The following is a 25,303-nucleotide window of genomic DNA, read 5'->3' on the forward strand; positions in this document are numbered from 1 at the left end:
TGAATTGATATCATAAGTTTCACTTTCAAAGTTGATGCTTTTGCCAACTGCCAGAAGATCATATGGTAAATAAGATGTGATCGATTGCAATCTGTCCAGGAACCGAACAGCAGTTTTATGGGGCATGGGTTATCTTCTACACCCAAGGTATGTTGATGCCAAGTACATATTTGACATCCTGAGATACCTTGTTCGCATGTCATCGAGAGTACACTACGGAGGCAACATGGTTTACTTCTTATGGGCTCGAATAGACTGGTACCAGGGACGGTTGCTCTACAGTTTCGTGAAGCAGGTAAGAATGGTCAGAGTACAAAGAAGTTCATTTGCGCTAAAACGATGCGAAGTTCCTATAAACAAATCATTGCACAACAGCCTTCGGGCTCATATGACAACCACAAAAGCGAGATGTTAGAAGATCGGCACCTACCAGGGCCAGCGTTACCCAAGCACCATGCCGCAGCAGGAAGATCCAATTGCAAGGTTAACAAAGTTTTTTGACCGTCACAAGTCGCACCTAATAACCTGATTAGATGAGATACCTACCATGTCGTGCATGTGTGGTAGGTGTCACGAAGTTGCTCGTGCGCTAGATTGCTTTTGTGCGGGAGAACAAACTGCTGTATACGGCATCAACGACAGGCTGAGCGGTGATCTGTCGACCGCCAAAAAATCGACCGTTGAGACCCTTAATGGCATTCTCGCCGCCTTGGACTCTGTCGAACTTGAGGTAGATGTCGCCTTGAGAGTTGGGATCTAGTGCAATGTGAACAACATGGCCATATTTGTCTTCGCACTCAGCGCGGACGTCATCCTCCAGCTCCTTGATCCAGGCCTCGCCCTCTTCTCTGTGGCTGAGTTAGTGGATGCGAACTACCTATGTAAGGGTGTAAAGATAACTTACTCCGCAGGGTCAAACATGTTACGAAGCAAAACGCATCGACTTGCCATGTTGACATTGACAGGCAACGGCTTGGTTTCTGTCTTGGGTCGGAGCACCTTCTGCTTATCATCGGCAGCAGGTTCGGCAGGTTCATCTGTTCTTGCAAGTTTCCTCATCAATGCGTCCCTACTATAGTTGTTGAAGTTCACACCGGCAACGTCTGTATCATCCAGAGCACTAGCGCCGGCTCCCTTTTCAGAATCGCGGCCACCGGCCCGGTCGAAGTTACTAGTACCGCCAGCTTGGATACCACGTCCTCCCTGGCCGGAGAATGAAGAGCCCTGGAAATTTGGTTGGTTCGCACCATGGCTCTGCGAGCGTTGCGCTGACGAGTCAGGGGTGAACTTATCGTTGCCAAGGCCAACGCGGATTGCGCGACCAGCAAGGTCAAAGCCATTCATCTTCTCCAATGCCTCTCGGGCTTGGTTGGGGTCACGGAACCTACAAAATCGTTTTGTCAGCCGAAGCAGGACAAATACGAAGGCAGGAAGATTCGTCACTTACTGTACAAAGCCGTAACCCTTGCTCCTACCTGCTTCATCCTTTTGCAGTTGAACAAATTCAAGTTCACCGAACGGTTCAAAGACATTCTGGAGGTCACTTTCAGTGATACTGAAATGGATATTACCCACGTATAACCTGTGAAATGGAGCAGCGTGATTATGACCACTGCTGGCCTCTGGATTACGGGCCTGGCGGTTCTTCTCCGCTTCCGTCAATTGTGCGATGATTGGAATTCCTAGAAGCTTCTGTCCGGTGAGCTGAATAGCAGGCGCGACGGATTCTTCGCTCTTGAACTCGACATAGCCAACGCTATTAAGCTGTTAGTCGACGGACTGGTACCAAGGAGAGGAGCCACGCTTACCCTTTAGATCTTCCACTCACACGATCCTTGACGATCTGAGCTTCTTTAACGGGTCCAACCTTTTCGAAGAAAGCAATCAGTTCCTTCGTTCTTAGACGTGCCGCAAGCTGCTGAACGAAAATTGTACGTCTGTCACGTTCATCCTCATTGAGCTCTGGGGACTTCTCCCGGCTTGGGCTGCGCTTCCGTTCACGGCGGGAGCGTCGTTCATCTTCCCGGTCTTCTCGATGAGGGCGACCCGAGGGGCGGTAGTAGCGCTCGTCATTGGGAGAGCGAGATCGGGTGCGAGGCCGTCCACCTCCGCGGTAATAGTCGCCAGAAGAGCGGTAGTCATCGCCGTAGCGATCACGTCGAGACCGACGTCGTTCACTGTCACGGCTTTTGCTCCTCTTTCTGCTTCTATGGCTTCCGTTAGCACTGCCGTGTTCGCTTCTCGGACTCTTCATGTCTTCATCTCCATCAACATCTCGTTCTCGGCGACGTTCTCGGCTCCGGTCGCGCCGTCTGCGATCGCGATCACGGCGTTCACTGCTATCGGCTTTTGAGCGGTCATCGCGGTCCTGAGACTGAGCGGAGTCTTGCGGGGTTGCTGCAGCGGTTGATTCGAGGAGAGCTTCAACGTCGAGACCTGACATTGTGATGATGTGCTAGGCAACACTCTTGGGTCTGACGAGTTTTGAATAGGGAAAGAAAAAAGAAAGGACTTGGGTCACTTGGACTTCGTTAGAAAGTGACGAGTTATCAAGCTTGACTTGAGCGAACCCTTCTATTTGTACTATCGAATTCCTTAAAGCTTGCGACTAAAACGTTAAGGCCGGGCCAGATGATCACTTGATTGTCGCTAATTGTAGGCTTTAGCTGTTGATAAGCCAGTGGTGAGGGATGTCTGAATGTCTCAAACTGAGAGGAACCATGGACGGTCACATGATTCTTGGCGTTTGCCTCCTTATTCTAAGATTTTTTAAACCCGATTAGTGGGTGCCTCAGGCCAACTTTAACAGAACCCAGTACTTCACAATGAACAAAGAGTTTCTAATTATGTATTAATACCTAGTCGTATAAGTCATTTAAACAACAATCCTAAAGCCGTTTAAGACATTAAATTTTCAATCATTGAAGATTGAAAGTACATAGTCCGTTGTCTGAGGAACAACAGTGGGGATCAAAAGCCATCATCTGTAAAAGCCGTGGTGTTTAGCGAGGATTGGATATTGGAACCGCAGTCATTTGTAATTAGTCGTAAGGTTAATATATGGGCAGAGAAAGGAATTCGTCGCAGTGCGAGACGAAGAATAGAAATCCCAAGCAGTCTTCATCATTGAGCTTTCGCGCCCTTGGGTGGTGGGGTTTGGAGCTCAGTGCCAAACACTCGATCCCAGAAGCGACTTGTGACACCAAAGCCGTTTTCATAGTCGGCAAAGTGGTGCTCAAGGTGATACTTCTTGAGTGACTTGTAATAGGCGGGCAAGCTAGAAGACGCCACTGCATTAGACATGTGGACTGATAATCATAGGGAGTGAAGAACTCACTTGCGGTGGTGGAGGAAGTAATGTGTCATATCATAACAGATATATCCAAATACGCCACCACAGAAAACTGTGACCGCAGCGTACCAGTTATAAAAGAAGATTGTATGAGCCAGTTTCCAGAAGGGCGTGGCCAGAATCACGAACAAAGCTGGTGGCATCACAAGTCGATATTTATCCATTGGCAAATAATGGTGGATTCCGTGCAGAAGGAAATGGAGGGTGATACCGACTCGGTTATCAGGAAGATATCTGAGGAAGACCAAAATGTCAGGTGACGTTAGAAGGGCAGGCATCAGTAGAGTACGTACCCGTCAATGTGAAAGAGGAATCTGTGCATGAGATATTCGATCAAGGTCCAAAGAAAAAGACCAAACAGCCAGTAGCAGGCTGCTGCAGGGACATTTCCCAGTCCAGCAAATCCAACAAAACTTCCGTAGGTGACTGGAGGAAGCCAGAGCAAAGGAACCACATACCACGCGGTCTTGCTCAGGGGCTCCAGGAAGTTTCCAAATAAGGGTGCCGACTCTCCTCCCTTATAGTGGCGCGGCCGGTGGATCTGCTCCAGATAGAACTCTTTGCTGAAGCCACTATTCCAGAGCTGAAGAAGCAATGGCTTGTTGAGGTCTAGAAATTTGAAAGTCTGATAATCCTTGGTGAGGTCTGTTTCAACGGACAGGTCCTCTTCGCGCGACATGCCTGTCGTAGCATACACTGGCCGCGAATCATCTTCAGCCCCTTCTGTAGCTGACCCGTTTGTATCTGCTGTCTTTCCGATAGATTTCGTATCGAGGAACCCAACAAGAAGGTCCTCTAGTATTTCGTAAGCCGCCTCAGAATGATTGTGAGAGGCCTCATCCCGCAAGATCTCCTTCACATCTTTACCAGCATATTCGAGGATTAAGTCCCCGCCTCCCGGGTGGTCATTGAGAAAGGACGTGACATCGTAAACCTTGGAGCCCAAGGTCACGTAGCAAGATTTGGCGTGGTTGTGGGAATCGACCTCGGCGGGTGTGAATGTTGGCAGAATCTTCCCAGGCATGATCGGATATTCTCAGGTTATTGAAACACCACTGCGCGCAGCAGACACAGATTCGAGAAATATGGAATCGACTAGACCAACTGTGAGTACAGAGTCGCCTAAGCTCAGAAATCGAAAACTTCAGATGGAACGGCGAAAACGTGAAAATAAATCGCGGAAAAAGGAGTGGCGTGAGCTTCGAAATAATATCAAGGCTTGCGGGCCCGATCGCTCCGGACCCGTCGTACAATACTGGGCCAGTTACGACCGCGCCTTTTGCAAAGCACCACCGTCTTCTTCGGCTTTCCGCGGATCCTTTGCGCCGAGCTGGGATGAAAACTGAGTGATAAATTATCATACGCAAAAACAGGAGCTGTTGACGAGGGACGAGGAGTAGCAATCATGTGGGTGAAACATCGAAAGTTGATGATTTGCTATACTCTTTTGGGACAATGTGACCCCTGACCCACTTCGGCATGGTATCCTTATTCTTAAGGCTCCCAACGCCCTTTAAGGCTTCAACTTTTCTCAAGCGGACAGTTGAAGGCTATCGGCTCTTCTTACGGCGCCGGATATCTATGTTTCTTACTGGAGCCTGAGTCCATATGTGAAACAGGTGATGCAAGTACAAACATCCATAATGGTGACTTTTCATCGACCGTTGATCAGACAACCTTGCCTAGTGAAGGGACAGGCGCCGCACAAATATTGCAGTTAAGCTTCTCAGTTGAGTCAACAATGATTGCATCATGAAAGTCGGCCTCTACAGGCTAACCTTGAGGACCGATGTGCAGGAATAACATGAAAGGTTTCGGCAGCTGAATGGCACAGTCCGTCCATCCCATAGCTGTTTCCGGTGGCTGGCTGATAACATTCCCTCAGCAGGCTGATATAGGATTAGGATATGGCCTGAGAGTTGCACTATTGAAAAGTAGTTCACGGAATTCTTGTCCGAGGGACCGTGAGGTGCTGAGATGTCGAGGCTCTCAGGAGCTACGATGCATTCATGCTGAATGTTTGGCTGTGTCACGTCATGACCACAACCCTTGCATACGAGCCCTCTGTACGATGTTCAGCCTACCTACCAGGCTACCGCGGCTACACCATTGAATGAGAATAGGCATCGTACTTGCAAATGCCAAAATAAGAGACAGCTCATTCTGCAAAAGTATGCGCCCTAAACCCTCGTTGGATGTGACTTAGGAGCTTTGACGTTGGATGTGGATAAAGTTTCAGAGCTCCCGTTATACCTATTTCACTGGGACTTTTGCAAATTGACGTGTCTTATGATCTCGCCAGCCTTAAGACTTGAGTGCTGGTAGTCTAGATACTCTGTACAGTACTTTTCTCCTACGCTGAGTCTGTTCATACCGAAGCCAGTCAATGTCACGCGGTGCAGGCTATTTTACCGCTATGAAACCGTGGTTTAGCTGCAAAGGTACCTAGACGCGAAGGGGAGCCGTTGGATGAGCAGGAACCCAATATGAAATCTCTTATCTTCATGAAGGATTCAGGGTTCACACTTCTGCTAACCTCAACTGTCAACCACTCAAACTAGGTAGCCATGCCTTTTAGCCCCAAAATTGAGTTAAGGGCTTAAGGCGTCAGATCCCGTTTGTAATTAATATTGATAAATCATACCTACGGACTATTCCATACGCTGGATATGTATGCCAATCATCTCACTCCTTTTTTGCCCCATAATCTGCTTCCATCATTTCAGCAATTTATTGGATGAGGTACCTATGTTGCGGGCCACATCCAGTAACACTGTACCGGCCGAATACCTAAACAGGTAAACGGTAGGTAGGTAGGTACTTTTGACTCGCGAGGCCCCTGAAATACCACGAATTGGCCCAACAGGAGACTAGCTAAATAATAGCTACGGGGAAGTAAGTACCTTATTCTATCCTCACGCAACCAGGGCGAATAGGGCGTGACCTAGATATTGAACCTGCCTGCAAGGTATGGACGATGAAAACCCAGTAGTTACTTTAGTTAATTACTACAGCGCTACAGCGGTACGGAGTACGGACAGTATCTACTTACCTTAAGTACACAGCCGTGGTGTCGCCGCGCCTTAGGGTAACGCGGGTTACGGGTAACTTAAGCCTGCTCCGGCGAATGGGATGTGGAACTGATCTTCATTACTGAAATTGATATGTTGGATAATTGGAACCAAGGAAAGAAAGAGCAGCCGACAGTGGACAGTCAACAGTCGAAAAGGACGTCCATGGTGGATCGTGATGGAGTGGACGTACTTGGACGTACTTGGTAGAGTTTCTCCGTATATCCCCCGGCGGATTCGCTCCAGTTTGGAGCGGAGCAGTCCCTCAGCTCACATAAGGTTTGCTTGAACGTCTCTTTCCGTCTCTTCGGGTTTATGCAAGTGCTGCTCGGAGACTTTGAGTTTGCTGCCCAGACCTACCAAAAAGGGAGTGTCGGGTCCTCAAATCGATACCTTGATAAACATAATTACAGAAGTTCCCGCCGGCATCTGATCTTTGTTGAGCTAACTGTCAAAAAAAAAAAAGTGGGGATTTGACATTATTGGCCACCTCTCAATCCCTTTTGGTCTCGACCAGTTCTTTGTCTAAGCCTCCAGTGGCCTGGTATCTATCTAATAATCTATCTACCTAGTATCTATTGGTAGTTCTGGCTAGTGATGCGTTAGTAGCTTATTAGTTAGTACATGTCTAGCTCCCCAAAGAAATGGGAGCTCTGTTCATTATTATTATTGATTGACCCTTTTCCAGCTCTCACCCCCCCCGAGATACGATAGTTAAAAAGAAACAAAATCCCCCATATTGTACCCCTCCTCTCTTCGGCAAAGGGATCACGATTTATTACGATCTCAGTCAGCGCTAAACATGGCATCAACTACGCAGTTCGAATCCTTTTCTTTTCGGGGCAACCGTATCGCTGCCTACCTACAGACGCTATCAAGGGCCAAGAAAGGTTTACCGCATGGTGTACCAGTCTGCGTCTCTCCTTCACATACCATTACCAACACCGAGTCTCTGCTGACCCTGGCCTCCTTGGTCGGCCCTCATGTTGCGATCTTCCAAGTTCATGCGGACATCATCGACGACTGGTCCGACGAGACAGTCCGCCAATTGACCTTGCTGGCGAAGAGACACACCTTCTTGATCTGGGAAAGCGGCCGAATCCTCAATGCTACCGTCGACGTTGTTGGAAAAACAACAACCGAGACAAGAGAAGTGAGAAACGAGTTGGTAGATTTGATACGGAAAAAGTACACCAAAGGTGTGGTCAAAGCAGCCTCATGGGCTGGCATTGCGACGGCCTGGGCATCTGGTGTCGCTGTCGGGAACCAAGAAGGCGATATCTTGATCCCGACATTGAAGGCTGCCGCTCGAGAAGCGGTTGCAGACAGTGTGCAAACCATCAGAACAGAGATTACGGCTGTTAATTCCCCGACTGAGTCCTGGCTGAACGGACATGATGACTCTGAATCAAAGGAAGACACCGATGCTGACCAGCAATATCTGACGCTTGACTACGCTGTGGATGAGAGTGGTCTTGGCCTTACTCTTCGGAAATCTTCGACCATCTCTCTCACCCAAACTATTACTCAACATACCGAAGATTCTACGGAATCGCTTCTGGACTCGACATCTCACCTCATAACGCAGGATGGCACTCCAGAAACCAATCTCCAAAATTTGTCCAACGGTGATGATCTGCCACCTCCGCCTCTCCTTGCACGTGGTCTTGTGCTCTGTCTCCCGTCAATGACCGACACCTCATTCACGCCTGAATACAGACAGAGCTGTCTAGCTGCTGCTCGCGCCAACCAAGATTTTGTTCTGGGATTCCTGTGCAGTGAGCCGTGGCATCTCATTTCCCGGAGAAATGACATCTTTGGCATCAACTCTCTCCAAGCGACCGGGTATGAGATTGGCACTTCAGATGAAACGCCAGCTCATCTTGCTGTATTCTCGATGATCTCTCATAAGAATGGCATACTGAATGGCCGAGAAAAAGACGATGATGAGAGTGACGAGGAAATGAGTCCCACGACCCCCTTGGCTCCGGAGTTACCGTCGAGGATCATGAGCCCACTTGCAACAAAGCTGCATGCTATTGTCGGGCAAGCGATCAAATTACGTGATGCAACAGTCAAGCATGCAGTAGGTAGCCTTGCGAGCTCGGATTCATTGAACGCACCCAAGCTTCTGCATATTCCCGTGGTATCATTACCTTGATACTAGAACAAGTATTATCTTCTTTTTTTTTTCTCGATCAGGTAGAGCGTTGGCTCATGATTCGGAACGCATTGTGATACACATATTTCCAGACCAGTTAACGACCAGGATTTTCAGTTTGCAGCAGGTGCGGCGTTTGAGGATTTCAGGGACAGCTTGTGTAATCGTACGAGCGAGAACTTGTCCATACCTGAGTATTGTTTGTTTATTTTGGTGTTTCAGGCCCTTCTATCGAACGGCTTGGTCTTCCTGCCCTTATTACATGGTGTACCTTAGAACGTGGTGTCTACGCAGTTGAGCGCAACGCATCACGTGACTTATTGCCTAATGAGGCGAATTATCGACAGTGATTTCGACCTCAACTTTCCGTCTTGTCCTAAATGATCATACTCTTTGCACTTCTCTGGGGCCACCTGTTCTATCAGGGTAATATAAATTTAGAAAGGAAGCATCCACATGCTAAGGATATATCTCTCCGGCTTTTAGAATGTTCTCAATTTATGCCAGATAGGAAGCCACTGCTCTCCAAAAGAACATCACTCGTCACCGAGAACATGACAAAAGCCCGCAAAAACTCGGTTGCTCAGATATGCGCTTTAGGGGGTTTGTAATTCAGATGCGACTCTCCCTTTTGTTGTATTTGTGCGCTCTACTTTTTTATAGACCCTTTCGGGCTAAAACATCAGTCGACGTACTCGAGTATGCAGGGGGGACATAATTTTCTTGCCTCCTCTGATGGCCCTGGAGATCCAAGCCGAACACTGCTGGCTGGATTTGCCGCGGATGACCCGCAAGCAGTGAGCTCTTTTCCGACTGCGGATGACCATGAATATGAAGAAACTCGTCCTTTGAGACAAGCTCGGCAATATGCTAAACCCATCGTCAATCATGCGGATGTTATCATTGAATACACAGACCTTGGATCATCTGGTTCAAGCTCATCTCAAGCTGATAAGCATTGCTGGCAAGTGGCCAGTCAAGATTTAATACAAAACAGCCCATACTTTCGTGCTCTACTTGATCCCAACAAATTCTCTGAGGGCCGGCAGTTCATGGAGCAAAGGGCTGGCCATGGTCAGAGATGGATGCATGAAATGAGAGGAGAAGAGCACGATCAATCAGATTTCGCCAATGGAGCTTGCTTACAGCACAATCTGCCAACAATCAGCTTATCCTGTGATCCATTCCCATCGAGGCTCGGGGCAGATGCCATTGAATTGTTTTTGAGAATCCTGTCTTACAGATCTCTTGAAGACGATGAAAAGCAAGGATTTGACTCCGAGTTAAGAGTTCAACCGACCTCCCTTGTTGCCAGATTACTTGAAACAGGCGATGCATTGAATTCTCCGCACGTCGTGAGAGAGGCCTTGCAAAGGTCAAAATATGCTTATGGGAAGGGCAAAATTTCCCTGTCAAAATTTGATAACTCCTTGCTGAAGATCAACGAGGATCGTATTCGACAAAGTATATTCATTGCCAGGTTTTTGGATGATCCGCATGTGTTTCAAGTTCTAACGCATGCTCTGATTGTCGGGGGGTCTAGGTATTGGATCAACGGCATTGAGAGTCATGTTCCTGCTTCTCCCTGGGGATATCTTCCCGATGGTATAGAAGGTAAAGAAAGATATCACCTCTTTTGCTCTCTTCGTGGGAATCAACTGACAAGCCTGAAGAGCAATACGCTAATTCATAACAGAAGAACTACACTACAGACGCCAATGCGTCCTCAACACCATTACAGACCTACAAGCATTCTTCCTCCGTGCCTACGGCGCACTAGAGGAACCACATGAACCCAAACCAAGCAATACAACACCATCAGCAGCACAAACTACAGTCCTACCACGTCAATTCCAGTGCCGCTGCGGATTCGGCAACTCGAACGCCTGCGACGCCTTCCATCTAGGCCAGATGATGCGCTTCTTCGCACTACGCACAAAGACCATCTTCATAGGATCAAGTCTGCTAGACCCAGACTTCACCCTGGATCCCGAAAGCGAGGACGGTAATGGGCATGACACCCCCGAACGGCCTCAGCCGCTTTCCGCCGCGGCCGGACCACCGTCCGACATCACGTCGATCATATCGTCCCTGAAACAGTGTCCAGATTATCAACTAGATGCGAACCATACCGGCTGCGGTGTCCGTCGCCGGTTCGTACCGCCTCTCGACTGCATTGAACGCTTCGTGGGGGATGGTCGAGGCTTACTGGGTGTCGATATACGGTCCTGGGATGAGAAGAAGTGGCCACTCGCGTCGGAATCCTGGGCCAATCGGGCTCGGCGTAGGGCATCGGTTGTTGATGTCCGCTTCTCGAAGATCAATGCTGTGCATGCTACGCCGTCGGGCCTGCTACGGCCGAGAACCCAGGAAGAAAATGCTCGGTTATTCTTTACGGCGAGGAGAAGAAACTGGGAGGCTTGATCCCTGGCAGTCTGTGACGCATGTATAGCAGCGATCTTGCACAGATTACTGTCGACGAGGTCATTACTGACATGACTGTTTCCCGACATAATGCCATTAGGCCGACGTTGGCTAGAAAGGTCCAATGATTAAATTTTGCATCACCTTCACGCCTTGTAGAAATGATACCACTTTCGAAAATGAGGCGGATTCTTAGCTATGCTCATTGAGCAATGCTACTGATAGAGAGCAGACCGTCGAAGACGCCATTTGCCGGGATGTACACATAGCAGAAGGATAGCACAGAGGGGGAAAAGCCGTTCCTTTTTAGCCGTGTATGTATATAATACAGTGCCTTGCGGCTATTTTTGTATATGGCAGCAGTGTCAGCCTCTAAGAAGTGTTGTCACACAATGACTTGGTCAATAAATGTTACTGGATCTCTGTTCTCTGCCATCGAGTCCACGATCACGCTCTAATATATCTATCCGTCTATCCGTCTATCCATCTGTCCTTCTATTCATGGCAAAAAGAATGCAAGGATGTCGAAGCGATGCAAACAGTAAAAGCAAAAGAACAGATGATAGAAATGCAATGCTATGAAGTGAGAGTTGTCCCGGTGCGCCGCTTCCAAAGAGTGATGATGAGAAATGCCGAAGCTTGAGGTCATGCGCAGGTGCATGCGCAAGAAAGATTGGTTTACCCTGCTTTTGATAATAATGCTCCTTGTACCATAATGCGTCTTTATATTGTCCATCCCCGAACCCTGATATTTCATATTGACGCACGTCCCTAGGCTTTTTCTTTTCGTTTCTTCCTTTTTCCTTCTGTGCTACTCTTTCCAAAATATCGGGTCACCCCAAAAGCATCCCAAGTCAAAGTCGATGTTGTTGCCAGGAGGGAAGAAAGATCCTGTGATCTGACCCGTATCTGCATCGTACGGGAAAAGGTCGTCGAACGTATTGCGACCTGATACCGATTTATCAGTTTTCAGGAAGTCGAATGGATCCGATGAGTCCAATTCGAATGGGATCGGCCCAGGCAGAGGGGAGTTTGATTCATTCATGGGTGAGCATGCAATGGCATCTAGCTCGGTAGCTAGATCGTCAGCACTTGTTCTACCCGCAGCTGTATCTTCCGGATCATCAAACCGAGCATCGGGTGTAGCGTCGCCAGCAGTATCACCTGCGGTGGGAAAATCTTCAATATCAACACCGACATGCGGTGCAAGACGCCTGAGGAATCCATCACAAAGTCGCCAGGCTCTTTCCGAGGCCACATCAAAAGTTGACATAGCTGACAGCCATTCCAGGGCTTTCTTGGCCGCTTTGGAGACTATTGACGCTTTATCTGGGACATGTTGAGCACGAAAAGTAAGCTCGAGAAGCAGGACAGTAGCCGCTTGCATCAGATAGTGTAGAATGCACCACCATGGTGACACTTTGTAAAGTAAAGTAGCGTCTGGGCTTTCAGGTAGGAGTGTCAGCATGTGGCAAGCCGACTCGACACACTCAGCGGCGGTCTTGGTACAGAAATCAAAAGTCTTTTCCCCTTGCGAACGGGTTGAGTCCAGGCGGCAAAGACATGGCCTTGTGATACCAATCTTTGTGCTATAGAATAGAAGAGCAAGGCTCATCCTTTGGCTTGCAGGACACTGTGACGTTTGAGTCGATGTGAAATCGTAAGCGCCAGGCAGGTTCATAAACCACGAATCAATTTCAAGCATCAGGCTCTGGATTGTGAATTCTTTGCTTGGCCAAGGAGAATGCATCGCCTCGGGACCATATAGCTTGTCAGTCATCCTCTTGTTGATTGAAGTGAGCGTGGAGAGCTGGAGGAAATATAACGACATGCACGGGCTGAGGTTCTTCAGGTATTCAACCATGCTACTGCCTGGAGTTTTCGAGTTGGCCGTTCCGTCGGTTGTTTCAGGATCCAAGGTAGTGCTCAGGTCGGATGCAGTTGGACAGACTGGGGGGATCCGGTCCAGCTGGCTCGAGTTGCCTCTTGATGTATCACCTATCATGCGCACCACCTCTTCTTTTTGAAAATCACTCTCATCGAACGGTACCGGTAAGGGAGTGGTACATGAGTTATCCACGATACACGACGGCCGTCCCGTCATTGCACTGAGCAGATGATCAAGCGTGTACAAAGACCACCAAACACGATATCTGATCTCCTTGGAAGTATCAGATGTACAGATTCCCACATTGCGTAGATGCAGCCCCAAAGCAAAGGCCCCACGCATCGCACTTCCAGACAGTTTCCATGCTCTGAAAGGATATGAAAGTTAGTACAGTCGCATTTAGCAGTACATCGCTTGGTCAGGGGTAGGCGGCAAGGACATACCGATTGATGTGGCCAGAGGCCAGTAAATATAAAGATGCCAGTCCTTCAACTTGCAGCTGTTGGAGATCAGGATGATGAAGGAGCTCGTTTTCTAAGCTCAAACTCCTGGCTTTCGAGAAGTATATGAGATCGTCATCCTCGCCACATTTCCACTCCGCATTGGTAATGTGGGCATATTTTGCACCAATGGCGAATATGAGATTCAGAATTGCCAGCCATTTCTTCCCTGGCTTTACTGGGGGCTGGTTGAAGAATACTTGGAATTGTGATAGGAATGTCGAGATGCCGATGATCGGAAAAGAAGGATGCACTGAATGTAGATATGCATTGAGAAGTTTAGTTGCCGTGTCTCTTGAAGGAACATCACTTGCATCGAGCGGCTCAATCGCTGGTAGATCCAAATCATCGAGGTAGAAGTTTGACGAGGCAACTAACGGATCGCTTTGGCCGTCAGGTCGAGGGGTCAAGGATGGAGATGGCACGCCATTATCCTMGCCCATATCAGAGGAATTGGGAGGCCAGGATTCACATTCCTGGTTGACTTCTTTACTCAACGTTTGTAGCCAAGCAATCACCGAGCTTCTGCCCATGTACCCGGTTGCCCGGGCAGTCTCATCTCTATTGAAATCCTCCTTGGTGTGGTCTATAACCTCGTTGGGGCCGATAGAGGATTGACGGGAGGGCGGATCGGACCCAGAGTTCCATGGGGGGTTCTGTTCTCCAATTGATGTGCCGGGCATGTCTGATGGTACGTTGAGTTCCAGTGGCATTTCCTGCCCTCGCTTAGCACTTTGAGGTGACTGAGAAGGGCGCACTCATACCGCTGCTAGGGCAATGCTCATCAGTCGCTCGTCGGAAACCCCAAATCGACTACTCAGCTTTCTGATTACGTCTTCATATGCTTGAACCTTGGCTGACAGGCTCGCTAGTTGCCTTTTGAAGGTTATCAAATATGTCTCATTGAAAACAACGTTGATCTAGGGCTCACCTTTTTGACTTTTCCCTTTTACCATCTGTATAGCAGCAGATGATCCCAGCTTCGCGGCAATTCCGGCATCCGGATTTATCCCCTGTACATTTTGTTTTTCTTTGCCTGCAAGACTCGCATGCCCGCCGTACGTGACGGCGATGGAATCTACCAGGAGATGTGAAGGCAGATTCGGTTCCTTCAGTCAACCTTGGGATAGCCATCTTTCGGCTGCCCAGTCTTTCCGATTCGTTTTCTGACAGCCGGGGGATTGAATTCTCCTGCATGAAGACAAGTCAGCTGATAGGTTTTTTGACCGAAAGGGGGAAAACTTACCACTTGAGGCAATTGAGGAAAGCCTTCTGCGTCAGTACAAGGCAACTTGAAAAGATTTGATTGATCTGCCCAAGGTTGAAACTGCAAGCCGCTCATTGTGATTCGCAAGGATTGGCGTGAATGTCTGTGGAGAGAATCACATTTCAGTAGCTGCGCTTTGATGGCAGTATATTTTGACAAGTACCTGTCATGAGTATACTCTGAAGGAAGCTTCGACGGTGGGAGAGTTTCACGCCGAGAGCATTATGTCAGTTTTACCTAACAGAGTCGGTTAGGATCTCTCAGAACCGCCAAATATGTAGCAGCAGTGAGTCCTAGACAATTTCTTTTGGCAGTGCTTCGAAGGATGAGGGGTAGATGGCCAGATAACAAGCCTCAGTTGTTTGTCTCTTGGGAAAGGCATTGATCATGAGCAGCAAGAGAAGATCTTATCCAAATCACATATCCCCCATATTCGGAGAACTTAGACCGGAATTTAAGTGCGAGGTGGAGAACATCCCCGTACCCTGAAAAGTAGGGAATGTCCCTTATTATGGTTGTTGGAGCCGAATCTGGTGGATCTAGACCAGAGCACGAAAAGTAAGTACAAGCACCTTGGAAATCCAATCAACATTTTGCTTGACCCCGTTAGTCTGGACCGCAATGTGGCAACCATAACGTAGAGACAAGAGTCGGGTTCAGCATTGCCCCCTACGCCTCGTACGATCAACGCTTTGGCTTCAAGTTATGGTCTCAGTGGGAGGGAGACTCCAGCTGCTCATCATGCATGTTGCCGCTCAGCGGCATCTTGCTGGTGGTTGCCACTTCTCTTTGCATGTAGGTGCCCATGCATGCAAGTGTATCTGGATCCCTGATAGCCGGGAAGTCTGGAACGTTCGCTGGACCAGCAGATTAAGCTCCCGCCTGCTTCTTTTGCCCCTGTCTATCCATGGCCGATGGAGCTAACACGTTAGTAAGCCGTCTGCAGCATGGCAGATAGTGTCGAATGTTGATCTTCGATCGGCGATGGCCGAAAAGATTGGCAGCCGACTACGGTCGAGACGGAGTCTCGACGGGAATTTAACGCTCGCGACTAAAAGAGAGGGTATCGTTGTTAAGCACTGGCCATGTCCCATCGAGAACTGGAGGTGGTTGCGTAGCTGTTGTGTTATGACATTGTCGCCCCCACCATGCTTGTCAACCTGACGTTTGAGAGTTAGTGCGCGATGGTTATGAAAAAATGGATCACAGGACCACTGGTTCCTGCCATGAAGGACTGTCCAATAATGGGCCCTTGAATGTGTGATGACGGTCAACTGTGGGAAGGGATGTGAGGGAAAACCACAGGAAAGTTGAGATACGCAGGAGAGGGCGCATCACAGGGGACCGCGCCTGGCAGGACACTGGCTGCCATTTAGTGTGACCATGTGTGCTTTAACACCTTCCGTGGATCAACTGTCTCCAATTTGAGCCTGTTGCGCCAGGGCTTACAGGAGTATGGTTGAACTCGAGAGAATTATAATACTGACGTCTGTCAAATGATCAAGCATCGACGACATTGTTCAACTGGACAAAAATTATTGTCAGAGATACGAAAGGCTGCCAGAAAGGTAGGAACCAACAAGCTATGAACTAAAGGCAAATACCTTTCCTGATAATATTGACCGGAAGCAAGCAGTGGCGTGAAGCAGGCATCACTGACTCGGTAGGTTAAAGTAGCAAGTAGTGTGGAAGAAGCCCACGGCACACACCAGGTACTCGTTGCGCCAAGCGCCCCCGCGTGATTATGTCAGTTAAAGCTTTGGGAGGTCAAACGAGCAAGCTCCTATTTTAGTTGAATCTAATCTCGTTTTCAATTTGTAATGTCATAGTATTGGGATAGATAGGTAAGTCGATAAAAAAGAATCCTGGTAAAGAACAAAGAAAACGCGGTGATTCAAAGGCGATCCGAACGTCATTAGTAAGGTACTCTATACAATTCGGAATAAACGGTGATTATTCGATAACGTAGCCCTCAGCAATGCTTCTCACATCTTTTGAGAATCCTGTGCTCTCCCCTTCCATCTCGAGTAGGGACACGTTGGTCACATCTACTTCGACGAAAGGACTGGCTTTGGAGAAGCGCACATTCATCGGGAAGAACTCATTTTCGTCCCCGTCGCCTGCGGATTCAAATTCAAAGCTTCCTGAAGCGTTGGTCTCGTCCACAGTACCGACGTTCCAGTCCAAACTATCCCCGGAGACCTCATAGACAGCGTCGAAGCTGGACACGGTAGGTTCTGTTGCACCAAAAGGTATGGAAACGACCACATCTCTCAGTGTATCCGAGCCTGTGAGCTCATACTCGATGGTTACAGTGGTTGAGTCGGAGCCCTTATTCACCCACACTGTGAAGGTGATGGGGAGAATATCAGCATTTTCTGACCCCGAGCTAGCAACGCGCCAACGAAGGACGCCAATTGAGTTGTTGGCCGGGAAACGCTTGGTCAAGTCTTTCAGCTGAATGGCTGAGGAGTTGGTGAAAACGGCCTTGTCAACATTTGGATGGGTGCGGAACTGTGCGCCATGTGTAGGATTGGCCAGCAGATCCAGCTTGAGTTTTGTGAAAGATGGGTCGGTAATACGAAGCTGGAGGTCGCCCTTCACCTCGAACGACTTCAGGGCACCTTCACGGGTAAGTTTTGCAGAAATTGTTTCGGCAATAGTGACATGGATAGGCTCTCTGTCGGCGGATAATGAGGCACGAGCGGATGGGGCCTTCTCGCCCGCCGGCGTGGAAACTTGGGGAGTCACCAACGGACTCGATTCCTCAACTTCGGGGCCCAGATCACCTCGAACTTTCTCGTAGATATCTGTGGACTTGGATTTCTTGCCAAGCTGCATGCCTTTTCCGCGTGTGGGCAACGGCCTAAGGAAATGAGCTTGATCAGCAACAGTCTCTCAGAGATCCGGCTAATATGGGATTAAGGCGTACTTCGCAAATGACTTCTTCTTCTCCGCCTCATAAGTATCGTATGTTTCGGGAGCAGCAGGGCGTGATGGAGGAGTGTATACAGGATAGGATGGAGTCCTGGGTGCCATAGAACGGCCACTGCGAGCTGCCTCCTTTCGCTGCATCTCCAGCTGCTTCGCCTTTCTTTTGCGCTCCTCGCTGGCTTCGAGCTCTTTGTTCTGTTCATCATTATCAGCAAGCTGCTGCGCCCGAAAGCCACTGTGTTATATACTCTTTCAATAATTTCCTGTATTCTCTCTTCGTGACTTTCCATTTCCAGGAATGTCTTGATCTGAGTAAGCGACAGATTCTCTCGGTATCCCAGCGTCACGATTTCGTCGAACGCGCTAAGCAATTCGAAGGCATTGCGAACGATCTCCCGCTCGTCCAAGCTCTTGCAAATGCTTGTGGTCACTTGGGCGAAAAGATGAAGGCTGTCAATGTCTTGAAGGATGTTGGATTGGCGGTTCGTGATGAGGACGATGTATAGCTCGTCAAGAGGTTGGTAGACAAAGCGAACATTGTCCTGTTCAACGGTCGTATGCTGGGTTCCGGAATCAGCGAGCTTTGGAAAGGACGCGAGCAAGGCTTCAATCCTGGAGCGGGCGATCTCCCGGAATTGACGCGAGAGCACTGCCTTGCCCCCCCGGGTGCATATTGATGCTGCGAGGACAACCTATTGGGCACTGCGGTCAGCGTATATTTGGATATATGAGAAAAAGGTAAGCACACCATGGTTGCCCGATTGTTGGGTATCAATGTCAAAACCGATGGTTGCTATGTAGAGGAAAGGGCTGCTTCTTCTGGGGGGTTGTTGTTTGGAGATATCTGCCTCATTATTGAAGCCGGAGTCGCTTGCTGTTCTCTTCGTCCCCGTTGGTCCGTGCATCGCGCTACCCCCTCGCTTACCGCAGCACAAGAAGCTTCTCTGCTTGCATCCTTCTATGGAATCCATCATCGTCGACCTCACTCTTTACCCTTCCTACTTCACTTGAGCGATTCAAGCTGGCCATAATAAAGGTTGGCTGGAGTTATTTTTTCACATCTTTCTCATTTTGAAAAGAGAAGTGGCTTTCTGAGGGCTCACTCTACCTTCTCGCCTTACGGAGCATCAGGCGCCACCGAGAAAGTTTTGCGCGTACCAGTATTAGCAACGCGAGACCTTAATACCCTCCAAACACCTATGCCATGACCACTACATCGTCACTAGCATTTTCCAACATGGAAGTTCCTGGTCTTGATGACACGATGGAGATGGCTTCTCCCTATCAGGGTCATGTGGATGATTTTGACATTGACCTCGATGTGATGGAAGACCACGCCTCAAATGCCGACAAGGATATGACTGCAGCCGACGATTACCCGGATACATTACAGGAAGAGGACATAGACCAAGATGGGCCGAGAGATGCCGATATGATGGATGACGCCGCCGAGCCGACTATGGTCGACGCTGACGATCAATATCAGGAGGGGAGTCACAATGTAGAGATGCAATACGGGATACAGGAGTCACATGAGGAAGAAATGCTGGAAGATGAATATGTTGATGATGCCGATGCTGCAGCCCCCGAATATCAGGAAGTCCAGGTTTGTGACAACACAGATAAACCAGACACACAAGAAGCGGGATCGGCTGAAAATGCCGTCACTGGCGATTATGGTCAGGAGCCTGCGGTAGGGGCTCATCCTGAAGCGAAACCAGAGCACCATGACGAAACTGGTCATGAGTTGCAGGGAGCACTCGATCAACACAACGACAACGCCGATCGGCAACCTGACGCGCATCAGCCTGAAAGCCCCGGAGGAGACACCATCAACAGCACTAACCAGACAGACCAAGTAGATTCCGAGTTAAAACCTCTTGATGCCGGGAAGACTGGTCCGAATCCAGATCATCCTGAGGGCGCTGATGATTATAATGAAGGCAGCGACGAGCACGCTGGCCAGGTTTCGCAGCCTGTTGAGGAGCATGGTGCACAAGGAGATGAAGGTACAGAAGAGCAAGCAGCACAGGATCTCAGCCTACAAGGGCCTGAACAAGGATTCGAGCATGAGCCTGATACGACGGGCCAGGTGACTCTGCATCCTGTCAAGGTCTATTATCAGGACAATGAGATTTCCCTATTTCCCCCACGCGAGGGTGATTCTTCGGAGACCTTTTTTCTCGAAGATGAAAGCCTTGCATACGAACCACTCGGGAAACTTTTCGAGTCTTGTCGCGAGGTCCTTTATGAGCATATTGGAGAGAACGAAATTCTTGTGCTAGACATTGAGTCTTTGAATTTACAGCTCATGGAGGTGAGTGTCTCACGCGTGTAACCGTTCTGGTAACAAGTGCTAATATTCTGATACAGGACTCCACACACGTCTCGAAGGTGACCTTACACCAGATCATCGATGTTTATCTGCGCCTCTGCCACAATGACGGAATTGATTCCCCAGAGCCGCTATATCTTACTTTGAGTACAAAGTTGACAATTTCAGCGGAAATCTCAGATCTGCTATTAGCTGCGAGCGAAGGAAAGGGGCTGTCTGAGATTAATTTGTGGGATGTTTACCAGGAAGATGATGAACAACTCGCGGAGGGCTCCGAAGCTCATGACCAAGAAGAAGAAACTCATGACCCAGAAGAAGAGCCCGTGTCACCAAGCCACCCAACAACCAACCAGAACATTGATGCTCGCGAATTGCAAGCTGCATCAGATGAAGCTGAGTCTCGCCATGATATACAGGACAATGGGGAGGCATCTCAAGCCCAGGAGCTCGTAGGCAACGACGCGGCTTCTTTGGCAAAGCAGAGCACTAGAGTTGCTCCCTCCACCAATGTCCAAGAGGACGAACTGAACGAAGAGGGAGAGGTTGAAGACGCCAATGATCCCGAGTTTGACAAGGATACCACTGGCAACGAAGAGGCAGCTCATGAAGAATCATACGATTCTGAAGAGCAACAGACAGATACAACTGTTACTATAGCTCATCTGCCTGGAGCCGATATGGACGATGAGCTGGAAGACAAAGATGGCTCTGCCAGCCCAGTGCATAATGACCAGACAGATCGTGGCCTTGAGAATGAGCATTCTGAGATCGAGAACAGTGACGAGGAGGATTCCGAACGGAAAAATCCTTTGGAGCTTGAAGTCCCTGAGGGTCCTGGAGATGGTGACGATGAGAGACAAGACAGTGGTTCCCTCGACCCTGTCGTCGAAGACCATCGCACAGAACAGTCGTTGGCGGGCCATGGTCTTTCTTCTGACGATGGCGTCGACAATGTTGAAGGACGTAGTCACGATCTTGAAGAGAGTTCCAGGGCTGGTGACGGCGACTATCTGCACAAGGATTCGGGATCACTTCCGATTTCGCAGGTACCAGAGAAACAAGAACGTGATACTCCGGATCCTGCCGACGATGCGCTTGGTTTCGTAGAAGATATGTTCGAGAGTCCTTCCAAAGATTCTAAGAACAAGGATGGAAATATCGACGACACTAGTGAATTTGGCGAGGACCATGATGAGTTTGGGGACGATACTCCAGCTGAAATTCCAGCCCAGCATGACGATGAGTTGCCACTCGATGATGAAGAGTATATCGATTTGGGATTTGCCGATGGGCTCGATACCGTCGACGAAAGCCCGGCCTCTGGCTTGAAATCTCTCGATAACGGAGCTTCGAAACGATCCCGCGACCCGGAAGACGAGTTTGATCTCGCTGAGAATCCCTCACCCGACCTCAAACGCTCGCGATCCTCATGATACCCCTACTCCCATACTCTTACTTCATTCATTCCCGTCCCCGCCATCCCTGAGCTCATTCAAACGCTCACACCCCTATCTAACAAATATACTCATATCTAGCAAAACCAGCGGTTCGTTTCGCGATGGTTGTCGATCGCATATCGGCCATATACTCTGGTATTTCCATCTCAGTCTAGGGAATTGACCGACAATGGAGAATTTGGCAGTCTTTTCTAACAAGGTACGTAACACTCTGGTCTTACGCTTCTACTCGTGTACACCCACTGTTCGAGTGTATTCCGAACTGCATTCTCCTGCTTTGAAGGCAAGCCAGATTTGGCTGTCACGTCAGGTTTGTATGTGATGTCATTTGTGCGTTTGAAGTGCATATTGTTTCTCGCATTTTGCTTTCATGGCTTTTGGCATGCAAGATGATACCTTCGACTCATGGGTCACTCTTGGGGTCACTGTGCGTGGGTTCTGCCATTGTGCACATGTCTATAACAGAGGACCTTTATTATTATTTTCGATAGCATCTAGCTCGGCGTGATGGTGTTTCGGTGCGATGGTTTACTCCGTTTTCGCTATGCTGAACGGTAAAAAATGATATGCTTAATCCTTTTCATGTTCTACTCCGAATCTCATAATTGTCTTGCGCTCGGTTTCCCCCAGGCATAGTACAGATATGCTGGCATCTAATGTAGTTTGCTTAATCTCTTTGCTCATGAATGGTGTTTGATGGTGGTCTTCTCCATGGTCGACAATGCTGCCGCAAGTAGTTGATAATGGGCTTTTGTCCTTGCATCTATGTCCTAAGGGGCTTACAAGGGGATGATATTGATGTCCCTACTTGCCAGTAAGCACTGAGAAATCTCTGTAAGGGGATCATGGCAATAATGCCAATAATGAGAAAATCCTGGACACCATTTTTCACTGAAGACAATGGATTCCAATAATCGCAATAATGATATCCAAGACGATCCCCTATATTCATGGTGATCGTAGTTATGCACAGTGTTTATTCTTAGCACTTTAGCAGCCATGTTAATTTCGCTACTTCAGGTCCTCGAAAGAAGCCTGTGGTTGAAACGCCGATCGCAGCCAAGGGAGGCCACGGGAAGGGCTCAACAAGATGAACGGCCTCTGAAGTAGGCTGATGATTGGATCGATAGATAATATTGGCTTGAATAAAGACGGGATCTATGTACTTGGTTAATTTGATTAGTTACATAATTGTGAAGGGACCTAAAGGAATCAATAATAATAAGTAATAATGTGAATAATAATCATATCGAAAGGACACTGTTGTCCTTTTCTCATGCGACAAGGTATGTTGGCTGTGCAGACAGTCTTATATATGACTGTTCCTGACCTGTGACTATGCAATTCTCGATCTATTCAAGCTTATCGAGTTCATGCATGTTGAGTAGAGTACATATGCAGTGAGTTGTACAGAGTAGATAGGTATTATTATCTAGTTTGATATCTAGGTAGAATGGTTCTCCCGCAATAATACCACTTTATTGACTGCCTTTTAGTGTAGGACGAAGCACCTCTTCCTGGGGTCATTTTGCCTTTGCCAATCACCTTGGATTGTCCACAATATTAAGACTTCTTGTAGATAGACCCTGTATGCCATTATCATCGACTCTGAACTGTTCTATTTTCTGATCTTGAGTGTGATTCCACCCTTGTGTACAGGACAGTTGTTTTGAATTTATTTTACCTCATAACTCTCATTATTTCCGTTTTGCCTTTTGGCTTGCCTCTTACGCGTCAATCCCAATCGCAGCCCCCGGTTCCGTCTTTGGAGGAGAGGAACCCCACCGCACGAGCGCAGGCACCAAGCCAGCGAGATCTGGAACGCCAAACTGTAGGAAGTCTCAGTCAAAGCTCTCTCTTCCATCGCAGGAGTTCTCGACCATCCATCATCCCCCAAAATAAGCCTGCAGAAAAGAAATTTTGGGCTGGCTCAAATTTCCTGCTGCCTCTATCCGTTCGTTCGCTGCTCTGCTGCGTGTTGTTCTGTTGATCCGCGGCTTCGTCTTCTGTCCTTGTTGGCGCGTTCCTGATGCTTCAGCCCTCCGGTGCTCTGTTGACCTCAACTTGAACTTTTCTCCAATATTCTCTCGCATTGGGATTCTTACTTGAGGAGGAGCAATCAGCTCCTGCAAATTCGTTAGGATGATTTCAGAGAAGTATGGTTTTACTCTCCGCGCGGCTTGCCGCCACTACCTGTCCATCAGGACAGTTCATCGCTAACAGGTTGATCCCTGGGATGCAGATATGTCGGCCTGCTCTTGGCCATTCTGTCAACAATGGCTATCGGTATGTTGTGCTCTCTTACCAAGGTCTTTGGCCTCATATTGACCCATCTTCCAGGCACAAGTTTCGTTATCACAAAGAAGGTTCGTTCGCCTCGCCTGCCGCCCGCAGCAAACCGACCTCATCCCCGATTCGCCCGCCGATGACACGAACTGCCACATAGAACGATATAGCTGATTGATCGCATCCAGGGGTTAATGCACGCTTCAGAAAGGCATGGGTTTGAAGGAGAAGGCTTTTCTTATCTCAAAAGTCCGATATGGTGGGGTGGAGTCACTACATGTACGAATGGCTGCGATTACTTCCAAAAGGGAGAGGATGGAGAGCTGACGGAGACCTACAGTGGCCATCGGGGAAGTTGCCAACTTCGCTGCATATGCCTTTGCGCCCGCCATTCTCGTTACTCCGCTTGGTGCGCTTAGTGTATTGATTGGGTAAGAAACACTGAGGTTGGACTGAGTCCTCCTGCGCCTGGCTGACCTACTCTCTCAAAGTGCCGTCCTTGGGTCCTATTTTCTGCATGAAAGACTTGGCATTTTGGGAAAATTGGGCTGCGCCTTGTGTCTGCTTGGCTCCGTTGTCATCGTTCTGCATGCGCCGCCGGATAAACCAGTCGAGACGGTTGACGAAATCCTCGATTATGCGATCCAGCCAGGTATGTCCTATGAACATCGCCCTTTTCCTTTCTCTCGACGGCTAGCTAGGTACAATGATTGACTCGTCTCCTAATGTTAGGGTTCCTTATCTATTGCCTTGCGGTTGCGATTTTCTCGACGGTCATGATCTACCGAGTGGCGCCAATTCATGGAAAGAAGAACCCCTTGATCTTTATCTCTATCTGCTCAACAGTGGGCTCCGTCTCTGTCATGTCCGTTAAGGCCTTCGGAATCGCTCTGAAACTCACATTCAACGGAAACAACCAATTCACACATGCATCGACATACGTCTTCTTGATCGTCACGGCTTTCTGCATCCTTACACAGATGAATTACTTTAACAAGGCATTGAATCAGTTTTCAACCTCCATGTAAGCTCTTGCGACTCCCACGAAGAAAAGCCCTGACGCTAATGGTGCTCATCAGTGTCAATCCTCTCTACTACGTTACATTTACAACCGCCACGTTATGCGCCTCCTTTATTCTCTTCAAGGGATTCAATACAAGTGATGCCGTCAACACTATCTCGTTGCTCTGCGGATTCCTCACAATCTTCTCCGGCGTATACCTTTTGAACCTTTCCCGGCATGATCCCGACGGGCGACATATGCTTAATTCGAAATTGGATGACGACGGCGTGCCTACGGATGGCATTGCCAGCTTCCAGACCCGGCGATCTATGCAATCGCGCCGGAGCAATGAGCCTCACCGTCGTTCGTCGAGCTTTGCTTTCATGAATGGGCATGGGGACCGCGAAGGGCTCATGCATTCTTACGATGTCGAGAACCAGGCTTTCGGTCTGTCAGAGTTGACGGAGGAAAGCAACGGAGAACCGGGGCCGACCTATAAACGAAGCGATGATATTGATCGCACCACTCAACATCCCAATAAGCATGATGAGCGATAGAACGTTACGAATCACCATAGTTGTCTTCTTATCTTCTCCAACCGTTTTTACTTTCTTTACGAACCAAA

General features: G+C 48.6%; 8 protein-coding genes across 8 annotated transcripts; 4 read left to right on the top strand and 4 right to left on the bottom strand.

Moving 5' to 3' along the window:
- Window positions 1-589: 589 nt before the first annotated feature.
- On the bottom strand, window positions 590-2,443 carry Aspvir_008955 (putative RNA splicing factor (Pad-1); the record flags this gene model as incomplete). The annotated part of the gene is made up of 4 exons (XM_043272109.1): window positions 590-848; window positions 905-1,384; window positions 1,448-1,756; window positions 1,809-2,443. 4 exons carry the CDS (start codon window positions 2,441-2,443, stop codon window positions 590-592), a joined length of 1,683 nt encoding a protein of 560 aa, XP_043128044.1.
- Window positions 2,444-3,123: 680 nt separating this feature from the next.
- On the bottom strand, window positions 3,124-4,376 carry Aspvir_008956 (fatty acid alpha-hydroxylase; the record flags this gene model as incomplete). The annotated part of the gene is made up of 3 exons (XM_043272110.1): window positions 3,124-3,277; window positions 3,338-3,586; window positions 3,646-4,376. The coding sequence occupies 3 exons, from the start codon at window positions 4,374-4,376 to the stop codon at window positions 3,124-3,126; spliced, it is 1,134 nt and encodes a 377-aa protein (XP_043128045.1).
- A 2,849-nt stretch (window positions 4,377-7,225) lies between these two features.
- On the top strand, window positions 7,226-8,584 carry Aspvir_008957 (uncharacterized protein; the record flags this gene model as incomplete). Its single annotated transcript, XM_043272111.1, has 1 exon — window positions 7,226-8,584. One exon carries the CDS (start codon window positions 7,226-7,228, stop codon window positions 8,582-8,584), a length of 1,359 nt encoding a protein of 452 aa, XP_043128046.1.
- A 554-nt stretch (window positions 8,585-9,138) lies between these two features.
- Aspvir_008958 (uncharacterized protein) lies at window positions 9,139-11,008 on the top strand (the record flags this gene model as incomplete). Its single annotated transcript, XM_043272112.1, has 3 exons — window positions 9,139-9,187; window positions 9,248-10,048; window positions 10,281-11,008. 3 exons carry the CDS (start codon window positions 9,139-9,141, stop codon window positions 11,006-11,008), a joined length of 1,578 nt encoding a protein of 525 aa, XP_043128047.1.
- Window positions 11,009-11,819: 811 nt separating this feature from the next.
- Aspvir_008959 (CeGAL family transcription factor) lies at window positions 11,820-14,079 on the bottom strand (the record flags this gene model as incomplete). The annotated part of the gene is made up of 2 exons (XM_043272113.1): window positions 11,820-13,263; window positions 13,340-14,079. 2 exons carry the CDS (start codon window positions 14,077-14,079, stop codon window positions 11,820-11,822), a joined length of 2,184 nt encoding a protein of 727 aa, XP_043128048.1.
- A 2,537-nt stretch (window positions 14,080-16,616) lies between these two features.
- Aspvir_008960 (coatomer subunit delta) lies at window positions 16,617-18,348 on the bottom strand (the record flags this gene model as incomplete). Its single annotated transcript, XM_043272114.1, has 4 exons — window positions 16,617-17,529; window positions 17,596-17,792; window positions 17,846-18,289; window positions 18,346-18,348. The coding sequence occupies 4 exons, from the start codon at window positions 18,346-18,348 to the stop codon at window positions 16,617-16,619; spliced, it is 1,557 nt and encodes a 518-aa protein (XP_043128049.1).
- Window positions 18,349-18,834: 486 nt separating this feature from the next.
- Aspvir_008961 (uncharacterized protein) lies at window positions 18,835-21,365 on the top strand (the record flags this gene model as incomplete). The annotated part of the gene is made up of 2 exons (XM_043272115.1): window positions 18,835-19,914; window positions 19,971-21,365. 2 exons carry the CDS (start codon window positions 18,835-18,837, stop codon window positions 21,363-21,365), a joined length of 2,475 nt encoding a protein of 824 aa, XP_043128050.1.
- Window positions 21,366-23,665: 2,300 nt separating this feature from the next.
- Aspvir_008962 (DUF803 domain membrane protein) lies at window positions 23,666-25,235 on the top strand (the record flags this gene model as incomplete). Its single annotated transcript, XM_043272116.1, has 7 exons — window positions 23,666-23,675; window positions 23,730-23,755; window positions 23,864-23,954; window positions 24,016-24,106; window positions 24,167-24,327; window positions 24,408-24,699; window positions 24,755-25,235. The coding sequence occupies 7 exons, from the start codon at window positions 23,666-23,668 to the stop codon at window positions 25,233-25,235; spliced, it is 1,152 nt and encodes a 383-aa protein (XP_043128051.1).
- Window positions 25,236-25,303: the final 68 nt, after the last annotated feature.

This window comes from Aspergillus viridinutans, assembly GCF_018404265.1.
Source record: "Aspergillus viridinutans IFM 47045 DNA, scaffold_7, whole genome shotgun sequence".
Lineage (NCBI taxonomy): Eukaryota > Fungi > Ascomycota > Eurotiomycetes > Eurotiales > Aspergillaceae > Aspergillus > Aspergillus viridinutans.